Raw genomic sequence first — 20,860 nt, 5'->3', positions numbered from 1 at the left:
CTGGGTCTGATTAATGGGAGTGGAGACTTTCAGAGTAAGAAACTTCTGCAATTGCATTATGCTCACTTGTTAAAAGTTCACATGGTACATATTTTGGATTTTGTGGGCCACAGAGTCTCTGTCATGACTACTTGATTGCATCATTGCAGCAGAAAGCAGCCATAGACAATACATAAGCAGGTGGGTGTGGCTGTGTGCCCATAAAGTCACATTGACAGAAGCAGGCAGTCGGGCCGCAAGCTGAAGCTTGCTAACCACTATTCTAGGCAATGTGAAATATACTCTCCTCTATAAAGTGGATAATCACCCCTTTAATTATGTCAGGGCCAAGTTTTCATCTTTTGGGCTTGCTTACAATAAAGGCCTGTGTTGAGAGGGGCTACTTCAGAGCCTGGTGGGCTGTGAGCAAGGCAGAGCTCTGGAGGGGATGGGATGCTTAGGGGTGCAGTGGTGTCTGCCCATACCATTTCCAAGCTTTCTGGGCACGGTTCACAGGTGGTGGTGCTGCCACTGTGGACTTGGACTGTGGGCTCTTGGGTGACAAGGTTGGAAAAGCTTCCCTGTATCCTACTCTGGCAGGGGAGCTAGTCTAGGTCCTCAGGTATAACACCCAAGTTTCCTTTCTGGTTTTTTTTTTTTTTCTTTTTTTTAGCTAGACATGAATCTGATTCTACAGCCAGTAAGTTCTAGCCATGATATCAGTTCCCTGAAGGGGTAACTTTTGGTTCCTAGAAGTGCTGACAGAATGGCAGATGCCACAGGACAGTCATCTTTGTGCCCTGACCCCATCCCCATTCCCCGGGGCCACTCTTGATGAACCCTCAGTTGGGGCAGGGAGGCTGGGACTGGGGAAATGAGGTGCATTCCCCGTAGCTGGGAACTGAAGCGGGCCGGGTGACACCAGACTGAGTGAGGAGGGAAGGTGGCCTGGGCACTTGCCCTGTGATGTTCAGCATGCTGTGAGCCTCAGGCCTGCTGAATTGATACCGTCCTTGCAAGGGTTGGATCTTGGAGCGGGTGTCTGTGACGGGTTCATGGAGCTCAGGGCTCTGCAGACAGCTGCTCCGTGCCCAGGGCCTTCCCTCTTCCAGCCTCAGCAGCTCTGCCTCCATCTGTCGGGTGAGACAGAACATACAGAAAGGATTCCATGGCTCTCCTTCCAGAGCAGGGGAGGAGATGATTCCAGACCACCGTGGAAGGCTGGACTCAGAGGTGGACTCGCAGTAAAGCAAGTGGAATGAAACATTGGTTGTAGAAGACAAGCGGTGGGGCACAGGAGCATTCACTGTGGAATTCTTTCACCTTTTCTGTCTTTGAAACTTTCAGATATGATGTCAGGAGTGAAAAATACCTGATTCAATTTAAACGGGAAGAAGGTATTTTGAGAGAAGGAGGGAGGAGGAGAAGATTTTCCTTGGGAAGTTGGGAGGAACTGGACCCTTCCAGAAGCTTGGACCTCCAGCGTGCTTCTGCATGGTTCTGGAGGCTCAGCCTCGGTCTCCTGCCTGGGTTTCCCATCGTTGCTGCATATACCTAGCTGGAGCTGGCCCTGTGCCCAGTCCTCAGATGAGAGAAATGGTTAATTCCACTTGGTCGTTTTCTTCTCCATCAGATCGAGTCAGGTTGTACTGTGCACTTAGTCATCCTCTGGGTAAATTTCCACAAGTGATGATTAGAAACACACTTTGAGTTGGAATCATGAAAATGCACCATGTGAGCCAGCAAAGCCCTGGGATGGCTGCAGAAGGCAGCAGAGCCGATGGCGCTGTGCTCTCCACGGGTGGAAGAAGGGCGGCAGGAGCCTGCAGAGCCTAGGGGTTGGAATCCTCGCTACTGCCTGGCCCCAGGCCCTCCCCATGTATCCTCTCAGTCCTAACTTGCTGTTTAGGAACATGCTGTCTCCACCCTGAGTACCCACTGTCTTCCTGGAGTCTGGCCTCCTGTCTGAGGTGGGTTTCATGGTGGAAGAAGTAGGAAATCCTCAAAGGCGTTAGCCCCACACGTCCAGGGCGTGTGTAGGATGAGGCTTAGCCCTTTCTACATGTGTCTGATCAAAGATAAATGTCAAATTTGTTTTCCCGTTTGTTCCTGTGGTTCAAATGGAATATGTCCTTGTGTCCTGCACAAATGCTTAACGTCGCACAGGGATGGCCCAGCCTTCTCTCCTAGGCCTTCGTGAACAGTGCCCAGGCTATTCTGCCTGACTGCACGGAAGTGCCCTCTTGCTGGGGAGCTGGAGGTGCTTCTGACAGCGGAGAGTTCTCCATCCAGGCTGAGTTCCCCCCATGCCTGGCACAGCCAGCCCTGACCCCCATGCAGGGTGCACTCCTGGGAGCTGCCCTCCCCAAACACTGCATGGGAATTGACCATTTCCTCAGGGATGGCCGTTACAGCCCTTCCGCCACCTGCAGTGACTCCACAGTAGGACAGCCCTCCAGATAGCTCTCAGCAGAACGCTACCTGCCCGTGAAATAAAAATGCAAACTCTCATGCTGATTTTAAGATCTAATATGGGCCAGCATCCCAGTTATGATGGCCTTGAGATAAGTTATTTCTGTTTTTGGAAAAGCACTTTCCAAAATTATAATTATTTTAATAAGATGCCCAACTCATCTAGGGGTGATGGGGAACATGAGGAAGAGTGGATTTTACTTAATTTAGCCTTGGGTCATCTGCTTACATTTCATTCTTCCTTGCTGTGACAGTTTCTCTGCTCATTAGAAATCTGGAGAGAAATAGAAGAAAATGGAAGGCCAGTCCATTTGGTTGCTTTGTTGATGTCTGAGGACAGTGGTGGGTGAAGAAGGCAGCCAAAGTCGTGCTCTTGGCCTGCATGATGTTTTTGGAATTTCTGCGCATACCTGTGCCTCCTGTTTGTCACCATGTACCAGAGATAGTGTATTGCAGGGAAGCCTGTGTGCTCTCTTTCCCAGTCTTATCGTGGGCCAGCCATCATTCTTTAGCTCACAGCTCTGAGGTCTTCCAGGAACAAGGCAGCTAGACTCTTGGTTGACTTATCTTCAAGTGACTCCTCAGGAAGGAATGTCTGCTGAGATGGCGATTCCGATTTCTGTTTAAAAAGCTTATCCTTAGTTGCTGAGAAATGAAAAAGAAAATATTCTCTGTTTTGGTTGGAGCCCCACAAAGCTAAAGTTGTGCATTCTCATGCTCCCTGGGCAGTGGCAATTAACTAACAAGCACTATTTAGGGAGCAGAGCCGAATTCTGCCGGCCCCCTGAAGAATACTGGTGCAAAGATCAAGGCACAAACAAGAGGGTGGCACAGTGACGGGGCTTATTACATTTGGAAGTAAGAAAACATGCAGCTTTGCCAAATGGAAAAGGAACAGCCATGAGGCAAAAGAGCCCTCCTCGGAACTTGTTGCAGAATTTGGATCAAAGTCTCAGGCCGAGTTTGGAAGCTCCAAGTAGTTTATCAGGAAACTGGGAAAAACCAGAGTGGGGACGGTGGCAGCGTAGCACTGTTGGATGTATCAGAGGTCAGGAGAGGTCAGAAGGCAGCCCAGGGTCACACAGGAACAGTGTCTGTCCCAGAACATGGCATGGATAAGCTCCACGTTGCTGCTGCTCCAGTTGCGGTCCTTGGGTCAGCAGCCCCAGCATGATACGTGAACTTGTTAGCAGAGTCGTGGGTTCCACTCCTGACCGACCCAATCAGCAACTGCATTTTTTCAAAATCTCCAGGTGGGTTATATGCACTGCCCTGGGAAATTGGAGAGGAAGTGTGAGAAAAACCATTTCCCCCTTCCAGCTTGCTGATGTTCACTTGAGAAGCTGATTGGAGGCAACTGATCATTGTGTATGTGAAGGGAGTATCTCTCCTTTGCGGCTGCACCTGAAGCATCCACTGTTGTGTTTCTTTCAGCCATATCAGCAGCGACAGCTTCCTGTGTGACTGCCAGCTGAAGTGGCTGCCCCCATGGCTAATTGGCAGGATGCTGCAGGCCTTTGTGACAGCCACCTGTGCCCACCCAGAATCACTGAAGGGTCAGAGCATTTTCTCTGTGCCACCAGAGAGTTTCGTGTGCGGTAAGACTGTCTTTGTAACTTTTTTTCTCCTTCATGAAGGGCAAGGAAGCCAGGAGGTACTCTTCATTATGGGAGTAATTCCTGTGATCAGAGTAAACCCCAGCCCGTGGTTACAGATCAGCTGCTGGATGCAATTTATTTCTTGCTGAAACCACACACAGTATTTACCGTAGAGTTGCCTCATTATGTGGTTCTTGGAGGACATGCATTTAATCAGAAGGGAGTATAAGTTGGTTCAGTTACAAATCAGAATAATCAGTTACAGGAAGATAGTTCTGTTGTTTCAGAAGGGCTCTGGTGCCCGGGTTTAGCTGCGAATTTACTCAGCGTACGAGGCTGGGGTTTTAATGTGTGTTTCTTTCCAACCCCAAGAATGAAAGGTTAAATACAGGAAGAACAAGTCTCAGGAGAACAGTTGCTGTAGTAAAAATAATTCCTTGATGTTGACTTGTACTCTTGCTGTTTCTCCAAACCACTGAAATCTGCACTTGCAGCTTTACATTCTTTTTGCCTTCTGATTCCTGGAGCGTAGCTCTTGCCATCTTTTTGACTGGGAGTCGGGATCCAAGTTTGGTTGCAGAGAGCACAGAAAATGCTGAACAGCTGAAAACACACACGCAGCCTAGCTCAGACAGGATTGACACAGGCTCACGGTCAGGAAGACATGGTCAAAAAATGAGATGAATTTTGAGTTTTTCCTGTTTGCTTGCTCTAAGCAGGAGCAAGAGTGGGATTCCCAGGCCTGACTGGAACTGCTGGGCAGGTGTTAAGTCCCTCCTGCCTTTTGTGCTCACTGGTCTCCCTTGAGCCTTGAGATCCCTGCTGTGAGGATCCTAACCAGGAACTCACCCATCCATATGGCAACCCTTGTGGGCCACTTCTGTCTCCTACTTTCTGGCCATAGCAATAGCCAGTGTGCCTGCTGGAGTAGCCAGTGTGCCTGCTGGAGTAGCCAGTGTGCCTGCTGGAGGCAAGATGTGTGTGCCCTCTTTCCATGCATCCACCCCTACCTTCACCATCACCACTTTTGAGAACAGGCCTGCTGAACTTCCTCTAGATCCAGACCAGGGACACATCTTAAACCCACTGTGAACATGGCAGCAGCTCTCCAAACTGAGCTTTTCATACCGATCTGTCTTATGGAGCCTTCTGTGTGGAATCTAATGCTCGCACAGCTCCATTATCCAGGCACAAAATGGCTGTGTAATCCCTTGTTCATTGGCCCATTGTCATCAAGTCCTTGACCCTTAAATTGTTTATAGACCTCCCTCAAATAAAGCTTTCCATCGCTCCCTCCCCTTTCCTGCCATAGGGCAGGCTTTCCCTCTGGGTGAGCCAGGTAGGACTTTGGTAAGTTCACCTAGCCCCCAGCCTGTGGCCCTGGCATATTCTGGATTGCAAGAGTTGTTTATTTCACATCTGTCATCCCCACCCCCACATTTTAGCTCAAGCTTCCTCCCTCTAAAAACGTCAGGTGTTAATGGGAATCATGAAAACACTTGGCGGAAGATCAAGGTTTCAGGCTGTATGGGAGTCTCCCACTCCTTTTTTAAAAACGGAAACATAAGCACTCCACATCCACTAGGACAGCTAGAATCCAAAACTCAGATAATAACAAGTGTTGCTGAGGATAGGGAGAACCCTCCTACACTGCTGGTGGGAGTATAAACTGGGGCAGCCACTTTGGAAAACAGTCTCGGCAGTTCCTCAGTTCAACATCTAGTTATGACATGACCTGGCAGTTCCACTCTTGGGTGTATACCTAAGAGAAATGAATGTATATGTTCACACAGAAACTTCTTCGTGAATGTTCATAGCAGCATTATTCATAATGGCCAAAATATGGGCACAACCCAGGTATCAGTGGATGACTGGATAAACAAAAGGTGGTATAGCCATACAATGGAATATTCATTAGGCTGTGAAAGGAATCAGTAGTCCTGCAACATGAATGAACTTTGACAATGTCATGCTAAATGGAAGAAGTCAGCCACAAAAGACCATTAGATTATATGATTCCATTCATAGAAATGTCCAGAATGGGGAGATTAGGTTAGTAGTAGTTTAAGGATGGGGAGGGATGGAAAGAGAGGGGTAATAGCTAAAATGTACAGCATTTCTTTTTGAAGTGATGAAAATGTTGTAAAATTGACTGTAGTGATGGTTGCCCATATTGGTGAGTATACTAAAAACCATTGAATTGTATACTTTAGATGAGTGAGTTGTAGTGTAGATGAAGTATTCTCAATAAAGCTGCTTTTAAAAAGAAATATAATTTATATATCATAAAAATTTACCCCTTTAAAATATATAAATTGATGGTTTTTATAATAGTCACAACTGTGTAACCATCACTATTATCTAATTTTAGAACATTTTTATCACCACTAGAAGGATCCCCATACCATTAGTAATCACTCCCTATTCTCTGCTCCCAGGCCCTTGATAGCACTAATCTCATTATGTCTCTCTCATTTGCCTATTCTGGGCATTTAATATAAATGGAACCATACAATATACGGTCTCTTGTAATTGGCTTTTCTCACTTAGCATAATTTTTAAGCATGTATCAGTACTTCATTCCTGTTTTTAATGGCTGAATAAATGGGTTTACATTTTATTTATCCATTTATCAGATGATGGACATTAGATTGTCCCCACTTTTTGGCTATTATGAATAATGCTGCTATGAAAATTCATATACAGGGTTTTGTGTGATTCTCTTGGGTACAAACCTAGAAATGGAATTGCTGGGTCATACGCTAACTCTATGCTCAACTTTTTTGAGGGACCGCCAAACTGTTTTCCAAAGTGGCTTCATGATTTTACATGCCCATCACCAATGCATGAGAATTCCAATTTCTCCCCATTTTTGCTAGCATGTGTTATTAACTGTCGTTTTTATTTTGGATGTACTCGTGAGTGTAAAATAGAGTCTCATGGTGGTTTTGATTTGCAATTCCCTAATGATTAATGATGTTAGGCATGTTTTCACCTGCTTATTGGACATACATATATATATATATCTTCTTTGGAAAAACAGCTATTTAAATCATTTGCCAGTATTCATTTGTCTTTTCATTGTTTAGTTGTAAGAGTTATGTATTCTGGATATGAGACCTTCATAAGATACGTGTTATGCCAATATTTTCTCCCAGTCTGAGGGAGGGCTGTTTTTCATTTTCTTGATAGTTGAAATGCAAAAGTTTTTAATTTTGATGAAGTTCAGTATCTCTATTTTTTCTCTTATTACTTATGCTTTTGATGTCATATCAAAGAAACTATATGCCTGAGATAAGGTCACAAAGATTTCCTCCTTTATTTTCTTCTAAGAGTTTTATAACCTTAGTGTTAAAAAGCCCTTTGATTTTATTCTTTTTCAAAATGGTTTTGACTATTATGGATCCCCTGCCATTTCCCTACAATTTTTTGGATCAGCTTGTCAATTTCTGCAGTAAAGGAAAGTGGGATGTGGGTTGCACTGAATCTATAGACTAATGTGAGAAGTATTGCCATCTTAACAGTATTAAGTCTTCCCAATCCATGAAGATGGGCTGTCTGTTCACCCTTTTTTCTTAGCTTCTTAAAAATTTCTTTCAATCATGTTTTGTCACTTTCAGTGTACACATCTTCAACTACTGTTAAAGGTATTTCTGTTTTTATTCTTTTTGCTATTGTAAATGAAATTCTTAATTTCACTTTTGGATTTTCAAAAATGAAATATTTATTGCAAGTATACAGAAATGTAATTGAATTTTGTATCTTGATCTTGTATCCTGCACATATGTTGACATCATTTATTCTAAGTTTTTCAGTAAATTTCTTAGGATTTTCTTTATATGTGATCATCATGTCATTTGCAAAAAGGTAGTTTCACTTCTTCATTTCCAGTCTGGGTGGCTTTCATTTCTTTCTCTAGCCTAATTGCGCTGGCTAGAAGCTCTAATACAAAGAAGAGTGAATTTGTGAGAGTTTTGGTGGGAAATCATGAGACATCCACCTAAAAGTCCTAATTTGGCTCCATCTAACTTCTTTTTAGTTATTATCTTTAAAAATCTTTAAAGGGCACCCAATTTTCTTCAATTAATAATGTAAAAAAGACTGCATTGATATGTTTAAATTCCCAGGACCCTCAGTTCTTTAGGGATGGACTAAATGGCTGGTATCATCACTCAGGAGAGTTTCAAACTTGATGGAGGTTATGTTGAGAAATAAAGTTTATAATTCGGTTTTCCATGAACTTTTTGAAGTCCCCTCATAGTGTTGTTGAAGTCTTCTGTTTCCTTGATCTTCTGACTAGTTCTATCCGTTGTCGAAAGTGGGGTATTGAAGTGTACAAACTATTATTGTTGCACTATTTCTTCCTTTAATCTGGTCAGATTTTATGTTTTGTGGCTCTCCATTAGATATATATGTATTTATCATTTTTACGAGTTTCTGATGCACTGACCCTTTTACATTATAAAATATTATTCTGTCTCTGTAGTACAAACTCCTGTCTTAAAGCCTATTTTGTCTGTTAGTAGTATGGACACTTTAGTTCTCTTTTGGTGACTGCTTATTTGTATCTTTGAATCCACACTGTGTCTCTTGTAGGCTATAGCTGGCTCATAGTTTTTTTATCCATTATGGTAATCTTTGCCTTTTGATTGGAGTGTTTAATTCATTTTCCTTTAATGCATTTACTAATAAGGTAGAGTTTGCCCCTTATTTCTTCTATGTGTCCTATCTTTTTGTTTCATTATTTTTCCAATACTGACTAGTTTTTTTATTGAATAGATATTTTCTGGTCTACTGTTTTAATTCCCTGTTTTTTAAATACACAGGTATTTTTTAGTTATTTTCTTAGTTTTGCCCATAGGAATTAAAATTAACATCTTACAACAATCTAGTTCAAATAAATAATGAAATTAACTTCAGTAATATGCAAAAATTATGTTCCTATTAAGATCCAGTTTTATTCCTTTGTGTTACTGTTGTCGTACACATTACATTTTCATTAAGCCCATCAACACAGCCTTATAATTACTGCTTTATGTAGTTGTCTTTTAAATCAGGAGACGCGAGTTACAAAAATACACGTATCCTGTGTGTTGTATTTACCTGTGTAGTTACCTTTAATGGGATTTTTTATTTCTTGGTGTGGATTGGAGTTGCTATCTGATGTCCTTTCATTTCAGCCATACTAAATACTCTCCTGGATTTCTTGTGGGGCAGGTCTGATAACAGTCAACTTGCTTTGTGTGTGTTTAAAATAAAAACATCGGAATGTTTTAATTTCCCCTTCATTTTTGAAGGATAGGTTTTTTAATACATAGAATTCATAGTTGAACGTCTTTCTTTCAGTAATTTGAATGTCTTCCTACTGCCTTCTGTTCTCTGTGGGTTCTGGTAAGAAATCAGCCGTTAATAATAATGAAGATCTCTTGAATGTGATGAGTTGCTCCTCTTTTGCGTTTTCAAGATTCTTTGTCTTTGGCACCTGACAGCTTGACTATGATGCATCTGCGTTTGGATCTTTGAATTTACTCTACTTGGAGTTCATTAAGATTCTTGGATGTGTGGCTGCACATTTTTCATCAAATTTGGGGCCATTGTTTTGCAGATACTTTTTCTCTCCTTTTTCTTTCTTCTCCTTCTTGGACTCCCATGATTTGTATGTTGTTGTGCTTGATGCTGTCCCACAAGTCTCTGTGGTTCTGTTCATTTTACCTCATTCTTTTTTCTTTGTTTCTCAGACTAGATAATCTCAGTTGACTGTCTCAAGTTCCCTGCCCCCTCCTTCTGCCAGCTCAGTTCTGCTGTCAAGCCCCTCTAGTGAATTTTTCATTTCAGTTATTATACTTCTAAGTTTCAAAATTTCTACTTGGTTCATATCTATAATTTCTCTTTATTGCTATAAAATTTTCTCATACTTTATCCTTTTTTTTGAGACAGAGTCTTGCTCTGTCACCCAGGCTGGAGGGCAGTGGCGTGATCTTGGCTCACTGCAAGCTCCGCCTCCTGGGTTCATGCCATTCTCCTGCCTCGGCCTCCCTAGTAGCTGGGACTACAGGCACCCGCCACCACACCCGGCTAATTTTTTTTTTTTGTATTTTTAGTGAGACAGGGTTTCACCATGTTAGCCAGGATGGTCTTGATCTCCTGACCTCATGATCCTCCTGCCTCAGCCTCCCAAAGTGCTGGGATTACAGGCGTGAGCCACCCCACCTGGCCACTATCCTTCGATTTTTTTAAGACATGGTTTCCTTGAGGTGTTTGAATATGCCTATAATTGCCGATTTAAAAAGTTTATTTAGTGAGTCTAAGTCTGGGCTCCCTCAGAGACAGTTTCTGTTGACTGCTTTTTTTCCTGTTTGAGTGTTTCATAATATTTTGTTGAAAATTGGGCATTTAAAATAATGTGGCAACTCTGGAAATTGGATATTCCCTTTCTCCTCCCCCAGGATTTGCTGCTGTTGCTGTTTATTGTTACAGCTTGCCTAGTGACTTTTCCTGGACAAAGGCTATATAAAGTCCGTCCCCTTAAGTCCCTGCTTGTTTAGTTTAGTGGTTAGCTAATGGTTGGACAGAGAAGTCACCACAACCACTGTCTCCTATCCTTTACCGATGGCTTGTGTGTTTGTGTTGGGGTGTGCCATCACTTCCTATTTGTGTACACAGTCATGCTCAGCCACAGGTGAGAAATGAGGACCCCCTCAGGTCTTTCCTGGGTGTGCACATGGCCTTGCACCTGCATGTGGCTGTCTAGATCCCCAGGAATGTATTGGACCTTTTCAAAGCCCACCATTAACACTGTATTCCCTACATTTTCCTTTATAGTTTTTTGGCCAGCTGCTTGTTTGCCCCATGGGTATTGACCCCTCAGACAGCTGCACTGTTGAACAGTGGCTACTGATTGTTGTAGTCATGTGTCCTGGGGCTAGGGCTTCTCCTGCTCGGCAAACTAGATCAGGGCAAATCAATGCAAATCCTGTGAATGGGGCTTTCCGTGTTGCTGCCAGATAGGCCACATGGTGTCAGTTCTGAGGATGGGGCTTTTGGGGAGCCCATTCTGACCCTTGAGTGGTTGCTAGGCTGCTGGGTTTCAAGGCTACCATGGAGCTGGGGAGGGAAGAATGGGGCTTCGGATAAGTTAAAATACCACAAAGCTCACATTTCTTACTGAGATGTTGCTATTTGCTTGAATCAACAATCCATGGATTGTTGTAAGCCTTTGGTTTTCCAGAATTCTGAAAAAGTTGCTTTTGACCATTTTTCCAGGTGTTTTCCTTGTTTTAATGGAGGTGCAGATTTTTGGAGGTCCTTATTCTGACATTTTGGAAGTGTTTTACACCCCTCCTTTTGGAGTAAGGTTTGTGGGTAAGATCTCTGCAGTCATGACCAGTGGTGCCTGACTGTTTTGTGTGAAAGTCAGCAGGCAGAGCCAGTTGTCTTAAGGAAACTGCCGGCTGGCTGGTTTGAGAACTAAGAAGTGGTGGGTTAATTTCTAATCAAGGAGTGTGATCATAAAGGTGATCAGTACTCACAGACTTCTAATTAGATGAGGTCAGATGTCCATGGTGCAACTCTTATGGCATCTGGTGGGGCTGAGGATGCCCAGGGACCTCAAGCTCTGGTTCCTGCTTGGTGTCTGTGTCAGTTTTTGTTAGCATGAACAGCAGCTGGTTCCCTTGTGTACCAAGAACCCAGCACTTTACAGTTGACCCTTCTCTCCCCAGATGACTTCCTGAAGCCACAGATCATCACCCAGCCAGAAACCACCATGGCTATGGTGGGCAAGGACATCCGGTTCACATGCTCAGCAGCCAGCAGCAGCAGCTCCCCCATGACCTTTGCCTGGAAGAAGGACAATGAAGTCCTGACCAATGCAGACATGGAGAACTTTGTCCACGTCCACGCGCAGGATGGGGAAGTGATGGAGTACACCACCATCCTGCACCTCCGTCAGGTCACTTTCGGGCACGAGGGCCGCTACCAATGTGTCATCACCAACCACTTTGGCTCCACCTATTCACATAAGGCCAGGCTCACCGTGAATGGTATGGAAACACCGTCTTTGTTATAGTATCACAATCCTACAAAGCACACCAAAGCACACTCCTGATTGCCCTTTCAGCTTTCCATGTAGAGATGACTGAGACAGGACACACACATGCTTCTGTGGGGCACTATTAAATCATATTGTTGCCTGGGTTTGCCCCAGAGCAAGTTTTGCAGATTTCAAGGGTTATTCTCAATGAGTTACTTGTTTTTGGTGAGTTTTAAAAATCTAGTTATTGGCCGGGTGCTGTGGCTCATGCCTGTAATCCCAGCAGTTGGGAGGCTGAGGTGGGCAGATCAGTTGAAGCCAGGAGTTCGGGACTAGTGTGGCCAACATAGTGAAACCCCGTCTCTACTAAAAATACAAAAATTAGCCAGGTGTGGTGGCACATGCCTGTAATCCCAGCTACTTGGGAGGCTGAGGCACAAGAATTGCTTGAACCCAGGAGGTGGAGGTTGCAGTGAGCCGAGATCACTCCACTGCATTCCAGCCTGGGTGTCAAAGTGAGACTGTCTCAAAAAAAAAAAAAAAAAAAAAAAAGTTATTAAGTCAAATTGTGGAGAGCTAAGCCTTGTGTTTTGTCCAGTTCTTATCCTCTATAAGCCAAGAGATCTGGTTTCCAAATTCCAAATATCCCCTTAGCCTGGGGAAGCTGCTGTTCTTTGAGTAGATGGCACAGCATTGGAGTCAGAGGCTAGCTACTGCTCCAGAGACTGTGGAGTACAAGGCTGGTGTGAGCCCTGGCCTGAAAGACACAGTGTCCTGGCGGTTGACAGGTTTTTACTCATTAACCAGCCTTGGAGCTTGTCAAGGGGACCATGTGTTATTGTGTGTTTGGAGGAGAGGGGTGGGGAGTAGATAGCTTGACGAGTTTACTATCCCACCCCAGTAACCTAATGGGGTTATCCTGATTACTAACCCTCTAGTTAAAAAGAATTGGCTTGAGTATCATCAGAATGCTGGATCTGCATTGCTCTTTAAGCCCCCACAGATCACAGCGAAACACCTTCTTTACCACACTGTAGTGGGGTTGTCTTGGCTTATTCCAAGTCCTCACAGCTTCCGGAAGACTCAGCTGTTAGACTCTCCCCAAAATTGACGTTGACAGGAACTCTGGTGGTGCCTGACACGTGGCTGGATACGTCGCACTCTGTCAGGACATCGATCTTTAGGCTGAGCAAGCTAGCAAGCTGAATGCTTCCTGCCTGGGTATACGGCAGTGGGCAGGAACAGCCTGGGTGAACAACCATCCAAATGGATGAGCCATCCCATTCATCCCATGAACACCCATCCAAACGGATGAGCCATCCCATTGCTCTCCCAAGGTGGAGGCATGCCCACCTTCCCTCTGTAATTCCATCATCTCCACAGCCTCTCTCTTGGTGGGTAAAGCAGGCAAGCATCAGGCCTACCTAGTGTGGATGGGCACCCCCTGCAACTCCCGTATAAGCATTGCCATGTAGAGTAAAAGTCTTTGCTTTGAAGGGACTATAGCCAGCTTAGGGTGTACAATGCAAGGCTGATGGGATGGAAGTGTTCCAACTGTGGTGGGAGAAGCTGGGGGTTCCTGATTCACAGGTGGCAGGAGTGGTCCTGGGCAGACACTGGGAGAAAAGAAGTGAACTGGCACTGGGCACAGTGACAGGTAGGTGTTTGCCAGAGGACTTCCTGGTTTTGCATCTAGCTGGCCCATAACCCGACCCTGTATACGTATGTTTTCCAGTGTTGCCATCATTCACCAAAACGCCCCACGACATAACCATCCGGACCACCACCATGGCCCGCCTCGAATGTGCTGCCACAGGTCACCCAAACCCTCAGATTGCCTGGCAGAAGGATGGAGGCACGGATTTCCCTGCTGCCCGTGAGCGACGCATGCATGTCATGCCGGATGACGACGTGTTTTTCATCACTGATGTGAAAATAGATGACGCAGGGGTTTACAGCTGTACTGCCCAGAACTCAGCCGGTTCCATTTCAGCTAATGCCACCCTGACTGTCCTAGGTTTGCCTATTGCTCTACTGTGTGTGTGTGTGTGTGTGAGACAGAGAGACTCTCAAATGCTCTGTGTGGCCAGGGGTGGTATGCGTTGCAGGCCTTTCGACCCTGTTTGAAATTTGGGGCTGCTTTTTGAGTTAATTTTTCTTAAACAAGTGTTTCTATCTCTTTAAAAGAAATGATAGCTGGTGAATTAAGAGTCTTCATAGGGTTTAGCTACAGAACATTTTAAGAATTGGACAGGATAGATGTGGGCTTGGTCAAGAATAAGGACACAGGACAGTTAGGGAATAGCAGGGGCTTTTGTCAGCAGAGGTTCACTGTCCCTGTGGAAGCCACTCCCAGCATGGAGATGACTTAGTCAATGAGTTGAAGGGTCTTCTCCAAAGCTTGCCACTCTGAGACAGAATCTCAGATGCATCTCATTGATATGTTGGATTGTCCGTTGTCCAGAAGACCAGGCAGAGCCAGAGCAACGGAGGCCCTGAGAATGACTAAGATCTCTGTTGCTGTCTTGTAGAGACCCCATCCTTGGTGGTGCCCTTGGAAGACCGTGTGGTATCTGTGGGAGAAACAGTGGCCCTCCAGTGCAAAACGACGGGGAACCCTCCGCCCCGCATCACCTGGTTCAAGGGGGACCGCCCGCTGAGCCTCACTGAGCGGCACCACTTGACCCCTGACAACCAGCTCCTTGTGGTTCAGAACGTGGTGGCAGAGGATGCGGGCCGATATACCTGTGAGATGTCCAACACCCTGGGCACGGAGCGAGCTCACAGCCAGCTGAGCGTCCTGCCTGCAGCAGGCTGCAGGAAGGATGGGACCACGGTAGGCATCTTCACCATTGCTGTCGTGAGCAGCATCGTCCTGACGTCACTGGTCTGGGTGTGCATCATCTACCAGACCAGGAAGAAGAGTGAAGAGTACAGTGTCACCAACACAGGTCAGGCCCTGCCAGCGGAGCTGACTTTCAAGGAGGGAGGAATGGCAGTGATGCTGGGGAACTGGGCCGGGTTCCAGTGGCTTTTGAAAGAATCGCACTGTGTGCAGAACTCCTGAGGGTTTAGTCGCACTAATTCCATTTTAACTTTGAGGAACTTAACCTTAAACAGGAATACTCTCAAATACAAGTAACTGACGCACCGTGCAGTTTTCCCTCTCCTTGCTAACTCAGAGGCCGCCTATGCACAGGCCCTGCTGCCACGTAGTAGGTTGTTCCTGAAACAGTGCAGTACTTCTGTGAGCCCCGGCTTTCCATCACTGGTCTCCACTTCTTGGGGCGTCTGGCATCTGCTGGCTGCGCTCTTCACACTGGGTGTAGAGTAAAGCTGAGCAGGCTCTGGGAGGGCCTGTTGCGTACATGGACTCCATGTCATCTCTCTGCACAGCGCTGATGGTCGTCACTGGGAGGATCCCCTTTCTGAGCTTGACAATGAACGTGTGTCTGCATTTCTTGTCACTGAGACCCTGGTGTTTTATTCTGTCTCCTTGCAGATGAAACCATTGTGCCACCAGATGTTCCAAGCTACCTCTCTTCTCAGGGGACCCTTTCTGACCGACAAGAAACCGTAGTCAGGACCGAGGGTGGCCCTCAGGCCAATGGGCACATTGAGAGCAATGGTAAGGCCTCAGTAAAATGGGCACATTGAGAGCAATGGTAAGGCCTCAGTAACCGTGAAGCAGAGCTCTGCTGTGACTGTGTCTCTGGGTGCTGGAGGTGGCCTCCAGCTCTTTACAGGGCAGGTACCTGGCATTCGATGGGGCAAACTTGGTGAACTAGAAGGCGGTATGACTAAGGGCTGCTATTTTGGACCCAGTCTTTATGAGTTCTGCAAGGTTTTAAAGTCCTGTCCCCTCAGGAAGCCACTGGATTGGGCTTAGCATCTCCCTGGCAGGATAAAGTAGGCTTGCCTGGAGTAGCAGCTGGAAAGGGCATTACGGTGCATGAACCCAGCCAACCCATTCCTTACATGGGGAACGTGCCCAGGTCTGCTCTGTGATCCAGTCTTAAACTGGAAAGCTGTCACCAGGCTGTCACAACGGTGGGGGGGCCTCTGAGCACTTGCCTGAGACCATAGAGGCTCACCCTGAGACAGCTGCTCATTTCACAAGGCCAGCCTGCCTGCTGGGAAGTAGTAGTAGAAAACACACTGCTTGCCAGACCAGCAGCCCCACCACTCTGAAGAACTTTTTAAAAAAATGACTGTTCTAGCGGCCTTGCTCATTCCTTTCATAAGGCTTACTGTGAAATACCAAGCCCAGAGTTTTCTAATCGTGTTGGAATCCACTGCAGGTGTGTGTCCAAGAGATGCAAGCCACTTTCCAGAGCCCAACACTCACAGCGTTGCCTGCAGGCAGCCAAAGCTCTGTGCTGGGTATCACAGAGAGCCGTGGAAGGCGATGGAGAAAGCTGAAGGGACACCTGGGCCACATAAGATGGGTATGAGATGCTTCCCATTGGAAGTAGTTTCTTTCTGAAATGGAAATTTGGGCTGACCTAGTCACTACATCAAAGGGGGGGGGAGACACAGTCCTAGTCCACAGCTGTCTCCAAATTTGGTATTCAGTATATAAATGGGAAGCTCAGGCCTGGCTCTCTTAATTCCAGGATAGTTTCTCCTAAATAAATCTACGCCATGGTAAGCCTGAGCATGAATTTTCTAGATTTATAAGCAACTTAAATAAGGGGCAAGGCACAAACGAAGTATAGAGTTTCAGTCAGCACTTTTTCACCAGGGCTATTTTGAGGCTTAATTTCTAATTGTTGAAAAGACCCAACACTGCATGGTACCTAACGCTAATGGCTTCGCTAATGGCTTTTCCCCTGCGAAGCAGTAAGACTACATTCTCTATGAAATTCACTGTAAACACGAAAGACCCCACAGTTCATGAGTGACTTGGTGTTTGCCCAGTCCTTTCTCTGGGGACATAGTTGGGGAAACGAGGAAGCATGCATACAGTGTTTGCAGTCAGGGTTCTCACCTTGCACAGTGGAGCTGAGCAGCCTGTCCTCTGTGTGGGGACGAAGACTCCCACAGCAGTGACTCTAACCCATCTTTGGCGCTGTCCTTCAGAACACGGTGGCCGGGTCGTATGCAGTGACTGCAACACCGAAGTGGACTGTTACTCCAGGGGACAAGCCTTCCACCCCCAGCCTGTGTCTAGAGACAGCGCACAGGCAAGTGCGCCAAATGGCCCGGAGCCGGGTGGGAGTGACCAAGAGCATTCTCCACATCACCAGTGCAGCAGGACTGCCGCTGGGTCCTGCCCCGAGTGCCAAGGGTCGCTCTACCCCAGTAACCACGATAGAATGCTGACGGCTGTGAAGAAAAAGCCAATGGCATCTCTAGATGGGAAAGGTAACTTTTTACTGTCTTCTGAGGAGTTACTAACAGGTGGGTTGGGAGCTGCTTAGACGGTCAAGTGGGGGTCTGACAGGTTAAAGTTTCTTTCCTTGTAGGGGATTCTTCCTGGACTTTAGCAAGGTTGTATGACCCGGACTCCACAGAGCTACAGCCTGCATCTTCATTAACTTCAGGCAGTCCAGAGCGCGCGGAAGCCCAGTACTTGCTTGTTTCCAATGGCCACCTCCCCAAAGCATGTGACGCCAGTCCTGAGTCCACGCCAATGACAGGACAGCTCCCCGGGAAACAGAGGGTGCCACTGCTGTTGGCACCAAAAAGCTAGGTTTTGTCTACCTCAGTTCTTGTCATACCAATCTCTATGGGAAAGAGAGGTAGGAGAGGCTGTGAGGAAGCTTGGGTTCAAGCGTCACTCATCTGTACATAGTTGTAACTTCCATGTGGAGTATCAGTCGCTCACAGGACTTGCATCTGAAGCACAGAAACGCAAGAGGGGACTTGTGTACAAAAGGCAAAAAAAGTATTTGATATCATTGTACATAAGAGTTTTCAGAGATTTCATATATATCTTTTACAGAGGCTATTTTAATCTTTAGTGCATGGTTAACAGAAAAAAATTATACAATTTTGACAATATTATTTTTCATATCAGGTTGCTGTTTAATTTTGGAGGGGGGGTGGGGAAATAGTTCTGGTGCCTTAACGCATGGCTGGAATTTATAGAGGCTACAACCACATTTGTTCACAGGAGTTTTTGGTGCGGGGTGGGAAGGATGGAAGGCCTTGGATTTATATTGCACTTCATAGACCCCTAGGCTGCTGTGCAGTCGGACTACACATGCGCCGGAAGGAGCTTCAGGTGAGCACTGCTCATGTGTGGATGCCCCTGCAACAGGCCTCCCTGTAGAGCCAGGGGTGCAAGTGCCATCCACACTTGCAGTGAATGGCTTTTCCTTTTAGGTTTAAGTCCTGTCTGTCTGTAAGGCGTAGAATGAGGGTTGTTAATCCATCACAAGCAAAAGGTCAGAACAGTTAAACACTGCCTTTCCTCCTTCTCTTATTTTATGATAAAAGCAAATGTGGCCTTCTCAGTATCATTCGATTGCTATTTGAGACTTTTAAATTAAGGTAAAGGCTGCTGGTGTTGGTACCTGTGGATTTTTCTGTACTGATGTTTTCGTTCTGCCAATATAATGAGTATTACATTGGCCTTGGGGGACAGAAAGGAGGAAGTTCTTACTTTTCAGGGCTACCTTATTTCTACTAAGGACCCAGAGCAGGCCTGTCCATGCCATTCCTTCGCACAGATGAAACTGAGCTGGGACTGGAAAAGACTTAGCCCTTGACCTGGGTTCTGGGTATATTTGCACTTTTGAGACTGGTAGCTAACCATCTTGTGAGTGCCAATGTGTAATTTAGTAAAACTTAAATAGAAACAAGGTCCTTAAAAATGTTCCTTTGGCCAAAAGCTGAAGGGAGTTACTGAGAAAATAGTTAACAATTACTGTCAGGTGTCATCACTGTTCAAAAGGTAAGCACATTTAGAATTTTGTTCTTGACAGTTAACTGACTAATCTTACTTCCACAAAATATGTGAATTTGCTGCTTCTGAGAGGCAATGTGAAAGAGGAAGTATTACTTTTATGTACAAAGTTATTTATTTATAGAAATTTTGGTACAGTGTACATTGAAAACCATGTAAAATATTGAAGTGTCTAACAAATGGCATTGAAGTGTCTTTAATAAAGGTTCATTTATAAATGTCAGTATAGTTGGTGGTCCTTCTTTTACAAACGCAGTCATTCTGCCTTTAATTATCTTCCCCCAAAAGAGAAAAAAAAAAAATAGGCGAAGCAAAATCATATACTGTTTGCTCCAGGGCAGACAACACTGCTAGATTCCTGAGATTTTGTTTTGAATTTTTCTACACCTGGAGCTTGTTAGTCAAGCTCTAAAATCCCAAAGTGTGGTGACCTTTCCATTTCATCCTGCCTTTTCAAAGCTGGCCCAGGCCCTCCTTTCAGCCTGACATGAGAATGGCGAGAATGGCTCACCCACCGTGCCCTCCTGCACGAAGCCAGCTGGGCCCACCTAGTCACTTGAGTTGCTCACTTGAGTTGCAGCTGCTTTCTCTCTCACACCACAGGGGGCGCTGGACACATCTCTGTAAAATAATACAATTGTGTGCTTTTATGGGTGAAATCTGAGGGTAATTATTAAAACCAGCAGCCTAGTTACCCAGAAAGAGTGCTTGCTATGCACCTGTAGTTCATTCTTTTTCAACAAAGCCTACCCTTACACAACAGGAATTAACTAGGGGGAGAAACAACCACATACACAACTCTTCCCCAAGTCTCCTTTTCCCAAACAAACAAGCTATTCTTTTAAAATTATAACCATCTTGCCTTCTGCTGAATCCACCATCAGGTGGCAGGAAATGAAAGATCAGATACAGATCAAATGAAAGCTCTAAAAGGCCTGGCCTCAGCATTACCAAACTTATTTATTAAGAGGTTCTGAGGAAATTGTTCAGAGTACCGCCACAGACCCCGTTTTCTTCTCTTAGCTCTCTGGCATACAGGCCAATGACTTCATACTTCATACCAGCCAGCCTATACCACGGATGGCACAATCTCCATGCCGGTATCTTAGCAGAACTGGTCTTCAGCACTGGGGCCTATAGTTCAGACAGCTGCTCAGCGGAAGAGGGTTTACACTGCAGGCCCCTCTCTTGACAGAAGTGGAGGTGAGGCTGTCTCTGCTTCAAGGACTCTTCCTGCCAACTTCCAACAGCAAGCTGTGCGTTCGGTCATAAGCCCCCAGAAAGATGAAACCTCCCAGACTGATGGCTGCCATTCGAGGGAAGACACCTGCAAATAATCTAGGGGAAAAAACAGGATTTTTAATGTTGTGCGTATTTAAAAAAAGCTTAAATTCCAATACCCACAGCTTGCTCAGCTCAATACACCATGCTCATTAGTGGCTAACTACCAAACAGCTTGTGAACACTCCCAAATAAGGCAAGTAATAGCTGTGTCCCAACAATAGTTCTAAAACTTTCATGCTATTTTTCCCTTTGAAAGATGAAATTGATTTTTTTAAAAAAGGCGTTAAAGAGCTGAATCCTAGGTAAGGCTGGAAGGCACTTCCCAGCCCACACCTCTAAAGTGATCTCCAGGGGTTGCTCAGTGAAGAGATTTCTGGGCAATGCTGCCGCTCCACCCACTGACTCAGTTGCATTTTGTCCTTCGAGACCCCAAAACATGACGTCACGACAACGAGTTGAACCTCCTTGGATTCCCTGTGTTCCTTTTCTGTCTAAAGGCATGAAAGGCAAATGGGCTGTGGCTGTGAAGGGGGCAGCATGCCTCCACCTGCACAGTCCCTGCACAGTCCCCTTGGTATCACA

The 20,860-nt window shown here is 45.6% G+C and overlaps 2 protein-coding genes across 7 annotated transcripts in view; one reads left to right on the top strand and one right to left on the bottom strand.

The window, feature by feature from the left end:
- Positions 1-19,217, top strand: part of LRIG1 (leucine rich repeats and immunoglobulin like domains 1) — a 121,761-nt gene extending 102,544 nt beyond the window's left edge. For 4 of the 5 annotated variants that reach the window (XM_004035856.5, XM_063703898.1, XM_055383952.2 and 1 more), the window contains 8 exons: positions 3,886-4,049; positions 11,771-12,091; positions 13,817-14,098; positions 14,613-15,032; positions 15,584-15,709; positions 16,383-16,529; positions 17,164-17,448; positions 17,550-19,217. In XM_004035856.5, coding sequence (XP_004035904.5) covers positions 3,886-4,049; positions 11,771-12,091; positions 13,817-14,098; positions 14,613-15,032; positions 15,584-15,709; positions 16,383-16,529; positions 17,164-17,448; positions 17,550-17,776 — 1,972 coding nt within the window. In that variant the 3' untranslated portion in view covers positions 17,777-19,217. The remainder of the gene's footprint in view (positions 1-3,885; positions 4,050-11,770; positions 12,092-13,816; positions 14,099-14,612; positions 15,033-15,583; positions 15,710-16,382; positions 16,530-17,163; positions 17,449-17,549) is intronic. The other variant, XM_063703899.1, reaches the window with a different exon arrangement.
- Positions 19,218-19,935: 718 nt separating this feature from the next.
- The window catches only part of SLC25A26 (solute carrier family 25 member 26), a 158,555-nt gene continuing 157,630 nt past the window's right edge, over positions 19,936-20,860 (bottom strand). For both annotated transcript variants that reach the window (XM_031009094.3, XM_063703900.1), the window contains one exon: positions 19,936-20,332. In XM_031009094.3, the coding sequence (XP_030864954.1) occupies positions 20,215-20,332 (118 nt within the window). In that variant the 3' untranslated portion in view covers positions 19,936-20,214. The remainder of the gene's footprint in view (positions 20,333-20,860) is intronic.

This window comes from Gorilla gorilla, chromosome 2 (assembly GCF_029281585.2).
Source record: "Gorilla gorilla gorilla isolate KB3781 chromosome 2, NHGRI_mGorGor1-v2.1_pri, whole genome shotgun sequence".
Classification (NCBI taxonomy): domain Eukaryota; kingdom Metazoa; phylum Chordata; class Mammalia; order Primates; family Hominidae; genus Gorilla; species Gorilla gorilla.
This window is presented reverse-complemented; position numbering and strand designations above follow the sequence as displayed.